This window comes from Erigeron canadensis, chromosome 2 (assembly GCF_010389155.1).
Source record: "Erigeron canadensis isolate Cc75 chromosome 2, C_canadensis_v1, whole genome shotgun sequence".
Classification (NCBI taxonomy): domain Eukaryota; kingdom Viridiplantae; phylum Streptophyta; class Magnoliopsida; order Asterales; family Asteraceae; genus Erigeron; species Erigeron canadensis.
The window spans coordinates 35,856,384-35,875,179 of record NC_057762.1 but is presented as its reverse complement, the minus strand read 5'-3'; the positions used below and the strand labels follow the sequence as shown (position 1 = coordinate 35,875,179).

Genomic DNA, 18,796 nt, shown 5'->3' with positions numbered 1-18,796 from the left:
CTCAAACTTACTGTGAAGCGGTAACTTCCTCAGAAGGGCCTCAATAGAGGGAAGCCATCAAAAGTGAAATAGATTCTATTTTACAAAACCATACTTGGGAGCTAGTGGATCTTCCTCCGGGATGTAATCCACTAGGTTATCGATGGATCTTCAAGAGGAAATTGAAGTCAGATGGCTCCATTGACAAATATAAGGCAAGATTGGTGATCAAGGGTTACAAACAGCGAAAGGACTTTGATTATTTTGATACATATTCGCCGGTAACTCGAATAACCTCGATCAGGTTGGTACTTGCTATTGCCGCTATTAGAAATTTGGAAGTTCACCAAATGGATGTGAAAACCGCTTTCTTGAATGGAAATCTTGAGGAAGAGATTTACATGGAGCAACCTGAGGGATTTATTGCTCTTGGGCAAGAAAAGAAAGTGTGTAAGCTTGTTAAGTCTTTGTATGGATTAAAACAAGCTCCCAAACAATGGCATGAAAAATTTGATAATGTCATGCTTGAGTCTGGGTTCAAGATCAATGAATGTGACAAGTGTGTGTATGTGAAAGACACACCAGATGGATATGTTATCTTGTGCCTATATGTAGATGATATGCTCATTGCTGGAAGTAATGAAATAATGATAAAGTCTACAAAAGATCTCCTAAAGGCAAGGTTTGACATGAAAGATATGGGTTTAGCAGATGTGATTTTAGGGGTTCAAATCACACGAACCCATGATGGACTTGTTTTAAGTCAGTCCCACTACGTGGACAAAATTCTTGAGAAATTCAATGCAAATGACTCTAATGTAGCAAGGACTCCTATTGATACGAGTCAACATCTTGCGAAGAACAGAGGAGAGCCAGTTGAACAATTACAGTACTCAAGAATTATTGGCAGCCTAATGTATCTGATGAGTTGTACAAGACCAGACTTGGCATATGCTGTTAGCAAGCTAAGTAGATATACAAGTAACCCAAGTTCAAGTCATTGGACCTGTATGACCAGGTTACTTCGGTATTAAGGTACACTCGTGATTATGGCTTGCATTATGGCAGATATCCAGCAGTAATTGAAGGACATTGTGATGCAAATTGGATATCTGACACGAATGATTCCAGAGCAACAAGTGGGTATGTATTTACACTTGGAGGGGCAGCCATATCATGGAAATCGTCTAAGCAAACGGTTATTGCTAGATCCACGATGGAATCAGAGTTTATCGCTTTAGATAAAGCGGGTGAAGAGGCAGAATGGCTACGTCAATTTATTGAGGATATACCAAGATGGCCTAGACCGGTGTCGGCCATATGTATACATTGTGATAGCCAATCGGCAATTGGTAGAGCTCATAGTACAATGTACAATGGTAAGAATAGACATATCAGACGTAGACATAATACAGTACGACAACTAATCTCTACAGGAGTTATCACTGTTGACTATGTGAAGTCAAAGGATAATATCGCGGATCCGCTAACAAAAGGCTTAAGCAGAGAGTTAGTTCATAAGTCGTCAATGGGAATGGGACTAAAGCCCATGAAAGGCTAAGCTTATATGAAGGAAAACCTAACTCAGCTGACTGGAGATCCCAAGATCTGAGTTCAATAGGAAACCTAATTGTATGAGCTGGCGAGGTCACTGTGGGGGGATTTGATAAAACTCCACGCCTTACAAGGGAGTTTATTATAGGGCATAATAATCTTCCTAGTCCATTCCTAAAAGTGACAAGTTATAAGGTTAAGCCTATGTCTTTTAATGATTCGGGTAGCCTACGTGGTGAATCACCTATGTGAGAGAGAAGTGGGGTCGCTTCTTAGGGTATTGATGGGGGCACAATACTTAACAGCTCTCGCAGAACCAGGCGCATGTCCAGGACCATAATGGACATAACTATGAGGACTTGACTTTGTCAGGGAGAGTCTTGTGTGAAGCGTATTGTCGCCTACACAAATGGCAGACGAGTTCAAAGACATCACTGTCTACTCAGAGCCAGTAGACTAAGTGCGTTTCATGAGCAAAGGTTCAAAGGGTTACACCTACCTTCGTATGCAAGATTCAACTGTTGAAATTTGAATGGGACACTGTTGTTTCTAAGATCGACCTCCATTCATGTGGGGGATTGTTGGGAAAAGTGCATTTTTCCACCACTTTGGACATCAATAAATATATAGTCGTGTGACATATATCGCGAACTGTTTAGTGGGTTTTGTAGTCTCTGGCTAAGGCTACGTAACAAACTAAGATGCGTCCAAATTGGGTTAAAGGTGAATGAGATATCGAGTCTCAAAGTTGTGTGTTTGGTGCATAAGTTGGAGTTGGAAAAGCTTTGTCCCCCATTGGTGTGGGATATAAACTTTTACTAATTTATAAGTGGAGATGTCTAAGCTATGTCAAGATCTTGTGTTGTGTTTTACTCTGGCTCCTACCCGCGCGCAGGGGGGGGTGCAGAAAACGGGTTTCTGGGTCAAAATTCTCTGAACCAATGCGTGTACGCGCGACCTGCGGACACGAATGCAGCTCGAAAAATTGGGGCCCGTGCAGGGCTCCTTTTTGCTGCGACCCGAGATAAACCCGACCTGGTTTTTTGACTCGTTCAAGAATGATCTAGAAGAAGCTTTTGAAACTCCTGAAACTGATGTCATAAGTATCAGTTTTGTAACTCATGAAACTAATAAATAATTAACTCACCATTAGTGCTAGTTAATTATTTGGAGTTACAATTTTGTGTATATAAGGTCCTATCAGGGACTTGAAAAATACACAACAACACAACAACAACACATACATTTCGTTCATACCACACACACATTCTCTGCAATTTCGGTCACGAAACAGCAACCATCCCTGTGCTCCATTCGTCTTTCAGGCAAGTGTTCAACGTCCGGCAGTACGCTGCTTTTAACCGGTGTACCCTGGGAACAGACGACGAATCTGTTTAAGGGAATTGTGTCAAACACAAGCCCGGTTCTACTTTATTGTTATTACATTTTCTTGTTTTGCAGGAAGCTTTCAAATTGCCTCTTTTATTTAGTTCCTCCATTCTGTTCTTGTTTAATTCCTTTATCATTATTTAATCGTTTTGTAATATATATATATATATATATTTAAGGAATTACATATTGTTATTATACTGTTATTTCCAACAGTTTGTGACTTTGTGGTTAGATATATGAGTAAAGTTTGTTTTATTATGATGTATGGAAAGAGGAGGAGATGGACGGAATATGGGGGCTGAGAAATAAGTTAGGTCGCGTTTGTTTCACAGAATTTGATGGAATCTGATGGAATTGGAATTGAATTTCATTCCTTAGTGCGTTTGGTTGTTCAAAGAATGAGGAATCTCATTCCATCATTTGATGGAATCTCCATTCCATAGGGATGGAGCAAGGAATTTCATTCCTTCCGTTACTTGAATTCTCAAAAAATCAAAAACATTCCGTCAAATTCCATTCCTTTAGATTCCAATTCCTTCTAAAGATTCCATTCCTTCCAAAAACATTATATGAACCAAACACGCCCTTAGATCTAGGGTTCACTTTTTAGTAGTATATATATACAGGAAAATGCTAAATACAGCCCTAAGGGTTGTATTTAACGTGCATAAATAAACTTGTACCTTCCATATTAAAAGTTCGCCCCCTGATTTTCATGGTAAATGTACAAACAATTTATGCACCTTAAACACAGCCATAAGGGCTGTATTTAGCAAACCCCATATATATATCCTTAACAGGTCCTAACAAGTTTTAACATGTCCGGACCTGTTAAGACACGAACCTTAACAGGTCCGGACCTGTTAAGACACGAAATCTGTTAAGGTCAAACACGAGACCTGTTAAAAACAGGTCGTGTCATGTTAACAAGTTTCGTGTCATAATTGCAAGCCTTAATCCACGATATAGTTAAGATTGCCCAAATTAACTTAATTTGTCCTAAACTCCTCCTAATCAAAGCTAGCAAACGTTATATAAGAGCTCAAATTACTGTATATGGAAAATTACAATACAGTGACTTGAGTGTTTAGTCGCTCTGTCTCCTCGCACATCGTGAAATCAAGAATAAATACAAATGGATGGCCGTGAAACTCATTTTGATAGTATGGAAAGTTATAGAGATCAATTGTCATGATGCTATTAAGATCTAACATCAATACATCATCGATAAGTGTCTAAAGCAATGTTTTGAAAGCAGGTAGGATATTGAATTAGTCGATCTCATATAATATTCTAATGTTTGAATCGGGTGTAAACAAACACTAAAATTTATTAATATACATTTATCATAGTAATATAAAAACAATTCTAACTTAAACACTACACAAGTTTAAACATCAATCACTAAAAAATATATAACATTTTTGGAGTTTTGTTAAATACCGCACAAGTTAAAACATCAATCACTAAAAAATATAAAACAATTTTGGAGTTACATAAAATAGCTGCACATTTTTCAGAGTGAACTTTTTATATGAAATGTATAATTTTTTTATATGAAATGTATAATTTTTTTATGCACGTTAGGTATAACTGTAAGGACTCTATTTAATATTTTTTTAAATTTTATCATTAAGACAATAGAAAGACGATTACTACAAATATGATGCCAGAACGCACGAGAGATAAAAAAAAAAAAAAAAGATGCTCATAATTTTGAGGTGTCAACTAAGAAAATAAATCATAATAATATGGAGTATATTATTATTATTTCTTTGTTGTAAATTATTGAAGTCACAACTGAATAACTGATAGAAGGTTGATAAACGCATGTTGGACTATGAATTGAACAAGTCCATTGTCAAGGTCCCTATCATCATAACTTATCAGTAATTTATTGACTTTATGATTTATATTATCATGCATTTTTCCATTCAAACATGATTATTATTATGAAATTCCCTACCACTAAACTTTTCTAACTCACAATATATAAGCAACTTCGGATAAACTATGAATTTGTATGTGCATATCAAGTATCAACATATGGGGAGCCTATTTTAAGTTTTAAACACAACAAATCAACACTTTTTTTGTTGAACTTTATTGAATGGGCTGGGCTGGATGGTGTAACAAGTTAGGTTAATAGGTTTTGCTTCGATCTAGTGATCTACTATATTTTTTATTTTATTATTATTATTAATTTTTGAATAGTGAATTTCGCTTGAAACTTTGTGTCGCGATTCGACAGCGAGAGGTTTAGCATACGTTGTCTTAACCGGATCCGCGCTAGAGAGCTCCCTCAAAGTAGAAATGCCTATTTCAAATACCCAATGGGGGAAAACCCCCTGAAGACACGACGATTAATAGGGGTTGTCCCATCAGACTTAAATTTGGGTATACCCAAGTCAAGCCCTCATAGAAGGACTACGTATATCTCAAATGTGATGAAATGGAGATTCAAACCTGAGACCTATAGGTCACCAGGGGAACTCCAAACCACTCCGTCAACTCATCATTGATAGTGATCTAGTATATATATATATGTGTGTGTATGTGTGTTTTTTTAATTATTATTGTTTATAATTTGTTGAGAGTATTATATTATTGTTATTATTGTTGTTGTTGTTGTTATATATATTAGTAGTCCTACTACCCGTATGATGTACGGTAGCTATACAGATTGTATCATAAAGAAATTTGAATATGTCTCATACATGATTCGTGAGTATGAAATAAATTATTGTTAAAGTAAATCGATAATCAAAACTAAATTATAATAAACAGTAATGATAAATATAATATATGTTTAGTTAGAGTTTTAGATTTACCTTAAATTTTCAGAACCACATCAAAATTAGAACTTATAAGCATAGTGCATGATAGCTTGTGATTTTGGATCGTAAACTCAAAATTTTGATTTTTTCATGTTAATAACTTATTATAATTATTATGGGTAATAAGAGTTGAATAATTGAGAAAGAAAAAGAAACAACTTATTAATGAGAAAACGATCAATCAAATAAGGTTATAATGTTTTTTGTATTAATAAGCCAAAAGTTAGAATTTATAACTAAGTCTAATAGGTTAGTTGAATTTATATTCAATTAAAAAAAGCTAATTTAACAAAATAAATAAATTAAAAGAACACGTGTCGATCAAGGATTATGCCATGTGTCATTTCAAGAATATTTCGATCCTGTTTTAATTTATTGGTAGATGTTACTACAAGATTAAAATAACATATCGATAGGTTTAAAATTGAGCTAAATCTATATAAAAAATAACAAAAAGAGAAGACATATAAACTCATTAACTTTATTTGTTTATCATTGAGTTTACTACTATAGTATACTATATATCATGTACAAACCTAGATGGTATAAACTAACTAATAAATTATAAAATTTCCTCCTAAAACAAACTTCTAATTAATGTTATATTCAATGGGGTGACATTTGGTGTCCTAGATGTTTTTAGATATCCTTTATCGTTGAAGCTTGTTGAAAATTAAGGATTTTTTGAAGAATGTTATTATTTAAGGATATGTCATTACTTGTCCTTACCTAATATATTTTGGTTTTTAGCTGGAGGTAAAATGATATGTAAAGATGTTTGTATGGGTAGAGATAAAATTATAATACTGAAAGGATTTATAAAAATCTGTAAGAATACGATGTGACAACTAATGTGAGATATTATCATGATTTTATGAAGTGCTTTTTTATTTTTTAAAATTTTATCTTTTTTTTTTCATGATGATCTACTAGTTCTTTTTGTACATCTTAATCACTTGATTTTTGTTATTACACACGTGCAAAAAAGGATATAACAAGGAGACGACCCATAAACAGATTGACACGTGTCTCACAATGCTCCGCTTCCCTCCATTTCTGTGCCACACATAATAATCTTTATAATTATTATAATTAATATATACCGGAAAAATCATACGACTGGTGGTCACAGCAGCCAGAGTTACCGGATCTTTGTTTGCTCCTAGGTGAGTAGTTTGTTCTATATCTCTTTATATCTTTATATGTTAGAAAATAAGAATGCATTCAACTTGTTTGATAAAATGCCTAAAAGAGAGCTACTTGAGAGGGTTAGTTAGCCAATTCATCTTAACAATCAATGTATAGATTATAGTTGCTTCCTATTAGCATGTTTATCGATAAGAAGACGAAAATGCACCATTTTGCTGCCCGATTCCTATCGTGCTTTATAATTCGTTCAGGTCCCACTTGTCTAGAGGGATCTCTTAAGGGTAAAGATGCTAAGGCAAGGGCTTTAGGCCCCTGATTTTTTGAGTCCCCACTTTTATATACATGTATGTCTATATAGAAGTTCGCTTTTTGAATCGAAAAACATGTATGCATTTATTTTTGAAGGATTTTTTTTTCTTTTGCTCTTAATATGAGTTGTAAAGAAATGAGCAAAAAATGTATCTAAGGCCCCGTCTCACAAGTTCTATATAGGCCCCGAAAGCTGTTAAGACTCCCTGTCCAGTGCCATGGTATTGCATCCTATGGACAATGTCTTGTTGGTGAACCGACAAAGTAGGATACTGATTATTCCGTTAACATATTCTATTAACCTAAGAATAGATTGAACCCATATTCATTTTTATTTTTGTTGTTTGGTTTGTTAGTTACCAGTTTACCACTACATCAACTAGCTACTAATCTGAATGATGAGCATGTACTAATTGTTAGTGTCTTTGTATGTAAGTTAGTTTCTTTCAAAGCAATACTCAGTACTTCCAATCTCGTTCAAGGCTCATATTGCTATCTTATTAACCACTAGTGTTAGTGGAGAAGTGATTAAATATATCATCTACAATAACTTTTTGAATCCCACTTTCTATCACACACAGAAAAGAAGCCTAATCAAAGCAATCAGTTGCAAAGCTGATTTCTATTTTTTAACTCGAGAGTTCTTTGAAGAACCTTTGCTTCTGTTTCCCTGCTTACTATTTCTAGCACGACAATTACTTTGACTTGCTCACTTATAATGAAGATCAAAAATATTACACATATCTTCCTTTTACTCCAGTTACATTACACCACCTTAATTATTGAAAATATAGACAAGCATACTGCATACAGGAACGAATTTGCATATATTACTGACATATTGTTCTTCTGTATTTCTATCTAAGTATAATGCTACATGTATATACAATGACTGAAGTTTCTGGAATCCTACAGCCAATTGGGCTTTGGCCATTTGAGCGTTAGATATTCTAACACTAATGATGGTTTATAATCAGGGATTCCTTTGAGAAAATGTTCCCTTCTGGATTAGCTGAAGTTTAGATCAACCAAAGGGCATTTGACTTAGGGGGCATTTAGGATTTCTTATTTTTAGTGTTTTGTGCTTATGTGCAGATTTGCAGTTTTGAAAATGTGTTTGGTATTGCTTATGTATTGAAAAAATAAGCAACAAGCAGATAAACCCTCAAATGATCAATCCCAAACACCCCCATGGTGGTATGGAGGTGACCGAATCACTTATAGCCTCTTAGAGGTTGTTGTGGGTTCGAGTTCCATTGAGGACATATATGGGAATCTGCGGAGAAGTGTGTAATATTAGACTTTCAGAGTAGTTTCTGAAGTACACATGAATTTCTTCACACCAAGGATAGCATTTTAAGATGATCTCAACGACTTTATTTCCTTAATTCTTATATTGATGGGTGTCAGATTTCTAGATTTGATTAGTCTTTATAGACCAAATGTTATACATTCATATAGCTAAGTTCATTCTGAAAGTATTGATTCTTTGCTCCATTAGATATGCATTCTGTGTTTCTAATATGTATAATTGTTCTGATGTTTGTGTATATTAGGATACCAACACCATGGACTGCCATACTATGAGCACTTCAACACAAGGGCTGTTATCTGGGCAAGTCATTATATCTGTACCACTTGCATCTGTAGCAAGCATCTTATTTTCAGGATGTTTAACATCTGTTTTTAATTAAAACTGATTTATATTCTGTTTTTCCCGTGACAGTCAATTTGGTTACAAACACATATCATGGTTTTTATGGCCAAATAGAATTTCAAGTCTGGCAATTACAAATGGATATCAGTATAATTTGATTCCTTGGTGTTCGAGGAAGGATATGCGGAAGTTATCTTATATAGATCCAGATTGTCTGAAACATGGTATACGCTATGCCCATTTGAGAGTATTTTGTTTGCCCACTATTCTTGAGGAAGAATTTTCGGCAATGCAGTCAAAAAATTACTCAAAAGGTGGTGAACACGGTTTAAAGGCATCCTCCGAAGACCTTCATGAACAACCAATTGATAATGATCAGGTTTAGAAACACTCAAATATCATATCATACATTATATGTGTTTAGTGGTTTACCTTTTTTCCATTTTGCTTGCAATATGGTGTTTTTTTCCCATCAATGCTACATATAATTTGGACGGATAGTTAAAGTCACTTCTTGCTGATGCTGAGAGGTCAAAGCTCTTAAAGAAGCTGAGTGAGGCTAATCAGCACAACCGCTATCTCAAGCGCCAGGTCTGTAACAACTATTTTACAGGGATAACTACTGTATCTTGTGTTCTTTAACTCAAATCTATTGCCATGTGATTATTTTTTAGTACAGAAACTATCTTTACGATATTAGATCAAAGACATCTAGACATCTAGTACATGTTGATGCAAGAGGAATTCTTTTGACTGATAGTTGAATATATGTTATCTGTAGATGCTTGTAAGGGAGGATGCTTTTGCTCAGTTTAAAAGTGAACTTGCTGTCACTGAACTCGAGATCCAGGTCATCTCCTTAACGCAAAGTGTTCTTGAGTATGATAAATGGATTTATAATTATATCAAGTTATCAACAGATGGTGTGGCTTTATATGTTCAATTTAGTCTAACCTTTCTCATAAATTTGTGTCTTTTTCATTCCGAAGTAGACTTCTATTTGAAAAAGTTGAATCATATTTATGTGATTTCCATCTTACGGGCTGTTGATCCGGTAAATAGTTGGTTAGAATTTCTAGTACCAAAAAGAAGCTATGTATTGTGATAGAATTCCTTGAATCTTTACCTGTTTAAACTTACTTGCATGCTACCTCGCACCAGATAGATTCTTAGAAATCTCGGTTTTGTTGACATCCCTGCAGGCATTGGTAAATATGGCAAAAGAAATCGCTAGCTATGGAATCCCAGCAGGGTCAAGAAAAATAAATGGGAAATACATTCAGTCTCTTCTTCTTTTGCAATTACAAGGTATAATGATGATATGTTACAAGATTTTAACAATGTAAGGTATTGTTCAAAAAAAAAAAAAAAAAACAATGTAAGTTCAATCATTGACCTCTCTAACAAGAGTATGTTTCTAATTGTTGTCTTAATGCGTACAATAAGGCATCCAAGAGAAATTAAAGAAACAAATAAGGGATGTAGAACTTGCACAGTCGAAAGAGGTGTCATTATTCTGGTCTGGCATGGCAGAGGTGCGTTACAATATATTATCTTCTGAATTCCACCTTTGAAAAGTTTTCCTTTCTATTATCTTTATAACTTTTTATGGATTATTATGTGTGATTATTTTGTCAGTTACATCCCTGAACCTTGAGGAAATTATAAAGCTAAGGTAGCATACAAACGAAAAGTTTTTGAAATTTGGAAAAGTAATTTAAATTATAGTTTGTATGGTGAAAAGTATAAATTCAATATGGAATGAAGTCATGAACCATGTAGTGAAATTCCACTAATAACTTGGACTCTTTTAAAAAAGTTATAGGATATCAAGTTATTGGATCTCCTTTATTATCCTTATTAGGAGTCAACCTATTAAATTCATAATAGTTGACAAAAGTTCTTTTCCGTTAATTAGCTCAATCAACTGTGAAAAACTTTAGACCAGCCAAGTTCTGAAAAGTTAAATTCATTCTGGTTTTTTGAAAGCGTAAACATTTCCCAAATTCGTGTCAAGTTTTCCATGTAAATACAACAACAGCAATCGAAAGCTATTGCAAACAAGGTTTAAGATTTTTGTAGATATGTTTCTTGTAGTTAAGTCCTTTAATTTGAACCTTTGTAATTGGATAAAAGGATTCTAATTTAGCCCACATCTTCGAAGCGGTAATAATCACTTACTCAGTAATCATGAGAACTCATTAATTTTTGATGAATACACAACATTAAATTATGAACAGAAAGAACTCGCCTTCTTTTTGTTATTATAGGTAGCGATTGAGGATGTGTAAACAGATATCCCTTTGATTCTCAACATATACACATTATTGGTTTCAGAGTGTGCAAGTAATGGGCTCATTTGATGGCTGGAGTCATGGAGAATACTTATCAGCAGAGTATACCGGTTCTTACACTAGGTTCTCCACGTCAATAATGCTTAGACCTGGAAGGTACCCTTTAACAGACAAATACCCATCTCAAGATAAGTGCAAAGTTTAGCTTGACATGTATGTTAATGAAACTATCAGTCAAATATCTGTTAAAAATGACAGACCAAAATGATTATTGATGGCTAAATTTGGACTATATATCTAAACAGTCACAAAGAGAAGCTAGTTTTATTGTGCAATATTCCAAGCAACAATCAAACAAATTGTGGCATTTCTTTTGAGATTGACAGGTGTTAACACTATTTCCTTATTCTGTCATCTCCTTGACACATTAATATGTATAATGAAGGTATGAAATCAAGTTCTTGGTGGATGGTGAGTGGCTACTATCACAGGATTACCCAACTGTTGGAGAGGGCTTAATGGAGAACAACTTGTTAATCGTTGAGTAGCACTCGAGCGTGTGAAGCTAATTATAGATAACGTGCCAAGTGTTTGAACTAGCTTAATGGGTATGAATGCTTCTTTTTAGCCATTTTGTACTACTTTCTTGCGAACAGTGTATATATAAATGAAAGTTGAACATTCTACCATATATTTTGTATATCTGCCCAATTTCCCAACTTCTTGTTTAGCTTCTCACAAACATTGTTGTTTCATGATTGATTGACATGAAGAAGTCTAGGATATCATTTTCTTACAAAGCTCATGAATACAGTATTAATTAATAACCATTTCTGCATTTCATTTGCAAACTAATTCTCTGAGTCATGAAGGTTGACCCACAAAAGAATAGACTATCATCACCCAAGTGAATCAAGTCTCATTTGGGGATGAATGGAGCTGGTGTAGGTGAGATTGTAGTCATTTTCTTGGTTAGACTCCAGAGATTTTTTATTAGTTGTTGATGTTAAAGTTGGTTTTTTTCTTTGTTTAAAGATTTGAAGTTATGATGATAAGCTTAGAGATTTAATGTCTCAAAACTCATTGGTGCAAAGTGATAGAAAGGTTAAAGGTGCATATGATACAAAGGGGATGTACACAGTCTAAGTGGAGTATCCAGCCATCGGCCAAATCAATAGGAAATGTAATTTGCTTCTTAAGAATAAAAATATATTTTTTTCATGGATTTTTTTTAACGGCTAGTTGACTAATGACATCACAGAACACCTTACTTTACAAGGGTGAGGCCCCTGCTATTCTACTTATTCTCATAAAGTTCATGAGATGTGCGGACTTGTTATTCCAAAGAGTTGAACCTAAGACATCAGGTTAAAATTGAGACCAATAAAAAACTTACACGTGACAGCTTATGTGGTTGTCACATATACCCGAATACATATAATAGACAAGATTTGAAAGTTAAAGTTTGTTACATTCCATGATACTTATCACTTAATGATATAATTAGTTTTTCATGGGAAGGGGTTCAATAATGGTAATGGATAATGACGTTAATATCCTATAGGCATTTGATGAAAATAGTTATAAAGAGAAAGGGACGCTGCTATATATATTTGATTCCATGGGGATATCGAATTAGCTGTAATTTAATTTGTTTCCTAAATGGATACATATATCCGTACACCATACTCACTACATTGTTCTTCACAGCTAAGTTTAGCTTAGGAATTCTTGACACCAGCTAATAAGCCTAAACCAAAACATTTATCGTACTCACTTAAAACAAACATATGTTTTAACCTTGTAGTATCTTTTTTGGATCCTGAATCTCATATTTTCCAGCCTTTTATACTTTTTAATTATCAATATTCTCATTTCCTAAGATTTGGTCATGGGAAATGAAAAAAACTTGAAAGGAAGCGTTTCGTTGAGAATGATATTACCCGGGAAGAAGAAGAAGAATAATGAAAAGGGTATTGCGTATGTGAAAAATAACCGGATTTTGATTACCGTGAATGTGGTTGGGAGTTCTGGGCCATTGAGATTTCTGGTGAATGAAGACGACAAAGTGTCAAAAGTTATTGAGTCGTCATTAAAATTTTATGCTCGTGGTGGTCGCCTCCCCATTCTTGGGTCCAATTTCAAGAGTTTTATACTCTATGCATCAGATGCAGGATCAGGTAGCTAGCTAGGGATTTCAATCCTTGCAACGTTTCATCCTTGCTTTCTTTCTAATGATTGGACATCTAATGTGACATTCTTATGTTGGTTCCTAATTTTTTAAACACAATGTTTTTGTTTTGCTTTTTCCTAGTTGCTTTGAATTCAAGTGAAGAAATTGGGTCTTACGGCGGGAGGAATTTCATGTTATGTAAAAAGAACAATCAAGTACCCGAAGAAGCTAGGAAACGGATGATTGGACGACAACAGAGTGGACGTTGGAAGTCGTGTATCTTATGCATAGCTCAATGATCCATCATCAATTCGTGGCATGTTAATTGGAACTTGTACCTTATGAATCTAGATTTCAGGATCATCCAAGATTATCCTAAGTTTGGTATAATTAATGGAGTTCCCAACAACTTGATAACAAAAGACTTTGATGTTTCAATAAACTTGAAGTAAATTTATCATATGGATCGAGTTAAGTGTTCAACGAAGAGAGTATTATTAGTTATAGGTTAACATATATGTAAGATACAATAACTTAAAAAGAAAGTTTCAAATTAGAAAAATCAACTAATTCAACATATATAATATGTCACTTTCCTATCTTCCCTATTTATTTTTTCTATCACCAACCATCATAAAAGATTGATAACTAATAAATAAATTATTCACGGCATGTGGTAGAAGCGAGGCCAAGCGACGGTATAGTGTTGACGGCGGTGACCGGTGGTTATGAAAACGGCGGCAAATAGTGTAAGTAACTCATGTTCGATCGATCATGTTATTTGTATTGCATCAATGTTAATTTTATTTTAGAGATATATGTAGCTCTTCTAGTACTTTTAAATAAATTAGATTATTTTCACGTGTAATATCCGATATGAATATATTAAGTTTTCATGATATATGATCAATAGTTAATACATGTTGAAATATGATGATATTATAATTAAAAAATAATACATGTTGAAATATGATGATATTATAATTAAAAAGGTTTTTTGTATTAAAGATGATTAATAAAATATATACGTTATATTTTTGTATAATATTGTAAAGTTAGTTATAGATAATAAATGCCAAGGACACCATATTAGATGGATTGGTAAATCCACGAGTCAAGTATGATATTTCAAGTAAATATAATTTATTAATATATTTAAACCAATAAACTTCAAAAAATTCAATGTATATACATATGAAAAAAAAAATGGGTACATTCCTATGTAAAGAATGTAAAAAAAAAAAAATCAATAAAAAACATGTGACGCCAGAAAATTGAAAGCGTAATTTATACTTTTGGTAATAACTTTTGAAGGACGACACTTATAATATTTTTCGATCAGTTTTCATTTTTTTAACAGTCAGTTGGTATTCGGGATTGGGCTGGTGGCCATGACGTTGGTGGCGGAGACGGTGGTGTATTTATCTATAATACATAATAAAGGAACAACCTCTTTTTAAAAATATTAATTAAAGAATTGAAATACCTAGGGAGCGTTTAGTTATGGAGAATATTTTCTAATTTTCAATTCTAATTTTCTAAAAAATGAAAAGACTTTTCTATCTCTATAAAACAAATGAAAATTTAAAAAACACGTTCATAACTAGAAAATAAAAAAACAATTTGAGGTTTTCAAAATTTTAGAAAATGAAAAGTGAAAACAATAAAATAGTGTTTTATAATTTTCCATTAAAATGTGGAAAACATTGTTTATAGTTTTCATGAAAAACATTTTTGAAAAACTATGATTTGAACGCATTTTCAGTTTCATGTTTTCTTAGAAAACAAAAAAGGAAAATAAGAGATATTTTTCACAACTAAACGCACCTCTTAAATATGCATCCCATTTATTAATTAATTTAAACATCTCTACCTAATAAACGTATAATATACGTATAATTACTTTTACATTCATCATCTTTGTCGCCCCAACATCCGTCGCCACTGCCACCGTCACCCGTCACGGCCACCGTCGCCCCAACATCCGTCGCCATTTACATGTGTATATGACTCGTAAGTATAAAAGTAATTAATGTGGCTATTTTAAAGGTTGTAAGTTTATTCTATTAGGGTTAATTTGTTGCAAATAAAACTAGCTCAACTGACAGATGCATCCCTGTTTTTTCCCATAGATTTTGGGTTCGACTTTCATGAGTGACAAGTTTGTGGGTTTTTTCCATAAATAACCTGTAACGGCTTATGGTTTACATCTCGTAGTCTAGAGTACATGTAGGGTTTCACCATTATACGGTGAGGTGTTCCCTGATGTCAGATGACGACTAACTGTTAAAATAAAAACTAATTTGATAATGGAAAAAAAGTATTCCTTTTTGGGAAAATCTTAAATGCTGCAGCCCGTGTATTTTGTTAGAATAAAAAAGCTAACCCGTGTATTTCACACATACTTTATTAAGGTTAATTTGATAATGGAAATGAACGTAAACTTTTTTATTAGGAAAAAAAATAAAACCTTAAACCCGTGTTCTCGAGTTTGTATGTAAAGGAAGGGAAAAGAAAAGAAAAAGGATGAATGGAAGAGAAGGAGTGGATTTTCCTTCCTTTCAAATTATCCCAAAAGTGGAAAGAAAATATCTTACACAAAATTTATAGAATTCTCCTTCCAAATCTTTTTCCTTATTTTCTCTTCTTCCTTATCCAAATATTTTTAAAATTATTTAGGATCTTTTCCTTTCCTTTAAAACAAAACTCTAAGAACATACCTGACATTAATGCCATAAAATAAAACACACACAAAGCAAACCCTGCTCCCCAAAGTAACCTCCCAAAACCAAATCAGAATAATGTCGGACAATATTTCTTTCGAAATCCAAATGGAAATTATAGAGAGAATCCCGGATATAAAATGGGTTATACAGTACAGATCGGTCTCAAAAGCATGGAAGTCTGTGATCGACAGCAAGAAGTTTGTTACTGCTCATACCCTCCGCCATCATCAGGCCCACAACAATCGTCATCATCTACTTATAAGGACACAAGACTGCCAAGATTGCAAAGGTTGCACAGGAACTCGTCCTATTTCGGAACATTGCATTGATACACCGGTAAAATACTTTTCCATTGTCGACGATGACGTCACCTTCCCACATGAAAAGGTCAGTGTTCCCGATTCAGTTGAAGAATTATTTAGATATGAAGCAGTTATAGTGGGTGTTTGTCATGGCTTGTTTTGCTTGTATGAATATAGTCGTACCGCTGTTATCTGGAATCCTTCCCTAACGAAAACTGTTGTCATTCCAGTATCGAATGTAGACCGGTGTATGACTGATGTTGGGTTTCGCGTTTGTCCTCGGAATCTTGACCCTAAGCTTGTCAAGATTACACGTGTTGATGATGTAAATGTTGGCCCCCAAGTTGAGGTATTTTCGTTGAGTTCGGGAGGGACTTGGAGAAGTCCACTAGGTAGCAATGTTCCTGATAGATCGATTGAGTTTGGATATGGTCAGGTCGTTGTAGACGAGTTTATTTATTGGTTTGCCTTTGATAGGATTAATGTGGACGATGATACATTTAGGATTAGGAATCCCAATCTGATCATGTCATTTGATTTGACAAGTGAAGAATTTACCAAAGTAGACCTCCCTGATTCTTTAGCACTCGACAACCCTCATACCGGTGTGTCACTATATAACCTAAGGGAGTCGCTTGTCGTTCTAGAGAGAGAGTCCGATAGATTTTACAGTAGAAAACTTTATCATGTCTGGATGATGATTGGGCATGGTTGTGCTAGATCCTTCAATAAGCTATACTCCATTAATGCATCTCCTGATGTTGCTTTGGTACATTCAATACTGGGATTCCGGAACACTGGTGCACCCATAGTCGAAGTGGATAATGACAAGGAACATTATTATCCACATGAACGTGCACTTGCTGTGTACGATCCAGAGTCAAAAAGCAACACTAACATCGGAATTTATGGATTGTATTGTAGCTTTTCTGTGCATTCTTACATGGAAACACTACTTTTGCTTGATAATCAAGATCTTGGACAGAGATAATGACCACATTGCAAAGTGTGCATTTGAATAGAAGACTTCTCAAAGTTAGACGCAAGCAAAGTTCTGGAGATTCGAGTACAACTTTCATGCATATTAAAATTTCAAACTCTTTACCTATAGCTTCATGCTTTTGTTATCCGTGATATCTATATTTAGCATTAGTGTTGTTGAAACTCACTTCATTGTAACTTTTATGCACTATTACTTTGTTGGCATTTAATCGTTATGTTTAGTATATGTGCTTCAACTCTTTTCCAGTTGCCATGCTCACTTTGCCAGAGACGTTTATTAGTATATATGTTTTGTTATGTCGGTTTTTTCAATAATGTTATACTAGATGACGTTCTATCTGTTATCATACTAGGAGAGTACAATCTGAGTAAAACCCTTCAAGTTTTCCTTATGTTTCAAGACGTTTTGGGTTTATCTTATTCCATTATTAATTGGATCTGACAAAACCGATCATTGGATCTTCACCTGCCCTTTCAAATCTTCTTTCACTGCAAACACAATCCAAGCCCTCATTGATTCTAACTTGATCTGAACACTTGATGACTCGGCTAGATAGATTACTAACTCAAACCTTACTGCCCACAGTATCGTTAACCATCTGATGTGTGTAGACAGAAAAGAAGCTTTGCAGCAGCAGCTTTTCATCATCACAAGATACAACTTATAGAAGAGTTGCATAGAGTGAACACGTAGGGTTCTGCTTTAACTGCTGAAGCCAGTTTATTTGGCATTCATATCTCTGGGTTCAGTGGGCGGGCTAGTTTTCTTACGCATATTGCTTCATACAACTGATCCAGTGAGTGAGACATGGGTGTAAAATTTATATTTGATAAGGCCCCCATTTTTAGAAGTTCGCTTTAGGCCCCTAAAGCGTTAGAGGCACCCATGACTCCATGAGAGATCACACACTTTAACAATCATATCACACTTTTTTCTTGTTTTATTCATCTACTGTTATTTCTTTACAAATCCTTTATACCGGTCACTTTAATCTGGCTAATATAATTTCACTAATTGGATTTCTGTGACTACCTTGTGTATTTGGGTGGTCAATAGGGCCATGCTGCAACGTGTAACCTTTTTTTTAACTGCAGTTATGTATTAAACAAAGTGATCTGACAAGTTTCTTAGATCGTAAAGTGACAACGAAGTAGTATATACATATATAATTACTGTTGGCGATGAGGATTTTGGTCTATAGATGTACAGATCAGTGCACCAGTCTCACACAAGGGCTATTATCTGGGTAAGTTTTCGTATTTTTTTAGTTGGAAACTGTAACAAGCTTCTTATCTTGATTAATTATATTCTGTTTTTTCCGTGACAGTCAAAGTGGCTACAAACACATATCATGGTTTCTATTGCCAAATAGAATATCAAGTCTGGCAAATACACATGGATTTCAGTATAATCAGCACAAC

General features: G+C 34.3%; 3 protein-coding genes across 3 annotated transcripts; all 3 read left to right on the top strand.

The window, feature by feature from the left end:
- The first annotated feature begins 6,826 nt into the window (after window positions 1-6,826).
- Window positions 6,827-11,862, top strand: LOC122589363 (protein PTST, chloroplastic). The gene is made up of 9 exons (XM_043761650.1): window positions 6,827-6,928; window positions 8,777-8,835; window positions 8,947-9,256; window positions 9,379-9,468; window positions 9,659-9,727; window positions 10,080-10,185; window positions 10,324-10,412; window positions 11,215-11,327; window positions 11,617-11,862. The coding sequence occupies exons 2-9, from the start codon at window positions 8,789-8,791 to the stop codon at window positions 11,717-11,719; spliced, it is 927 nt and encodes a 308-aa protein (XP_043617585.1). The 5' UTR covers window positions 6,827-6,928; window positions 8,777-8,788; the 3' UTR covers window positions 11,720-11,862.
- Window positions 11,863-12,851: 989 nt separating this feature from the next.
- LOC122590292 lies at window positions 12,852-13,763 on the top strand. The gene is made up of 2 exons (XM_043762618.1): window positions 12,852-13,351; window positions 13,486-13,763. Exons 1-2 carry the CDS (start codon window positions 13,063-13,065, stop codon window positions 13,641-13,643), a joined length of 447 nt encoding a protein of 148 aa, XP_043618553.1. The 5' UTR covers window positions 12,852-13,062; the 3' UTR covers window positions 13,644-13,763.
- Window positions 13,764-16,145: 2,382 nt separating this feature from the next.
- Window positions 16,146-17,363, top strand: LOC122588174 (putative F-box protein At3g16210). Its single transcript, XM_043760303.1, has one exon. The coding sequence runs from the start codon at window positions 16,146-16,148 to the stop codon at window positions 17,361-17,363; it is 1,218 nt and encodes a 405-aa protein (XP_043616238.1).
- The last annotated feature ends 1,433 nt before the right edge of the window (window positions 17,364-18,796 follow it).

Excerpts from the sequence above, each read along its gene's own strand:
- LOC122590292 (XM_043762618.1), top strand. The coding sequence starts at position 13,063 with ATGGGAAATGAAAAAAACTTGAAAGGAAGCGTTTCGTTGAGAATGATA. Across the intron at positions 13,352-13,485 it reads TGCATCAGATGCAGGATCAG|TTGCTTTGAATTCAAGTGAA; the intron begins GTAGCTAGCTAG and ends GCTTTTTCCTAG.
- LOC122588174 (XM_043760303.1), top strand. The coding sequence starts at position 16,146 with ATGTCGGACAATATTTCTTTCGAAATCCAAATGGAAATTATAGAGAGA.
- LOC122589363 (XM_043761650.1), top strand. The coding sequence starts at position 8,789 with ATGGACTGCCATACTATGAGCACTTCAACACAAGGGCTGTTATCTGG. Across the intron at positions 8,836-8,946 it reads ACACAAGGGCTGTTATCTGG|TCAATTTGGTTACAAACACA; the intron begins GCAAGTCATTAT and ends TTCCCGTGACAG. Across the intron at positions 9,257-9,378 it reads AACCAATTGATAATGATCAG|TTAAAGTCACTTCTTGCTGA; the intron begins GTTTAGAAACAC and ends TTGGACGGATAG.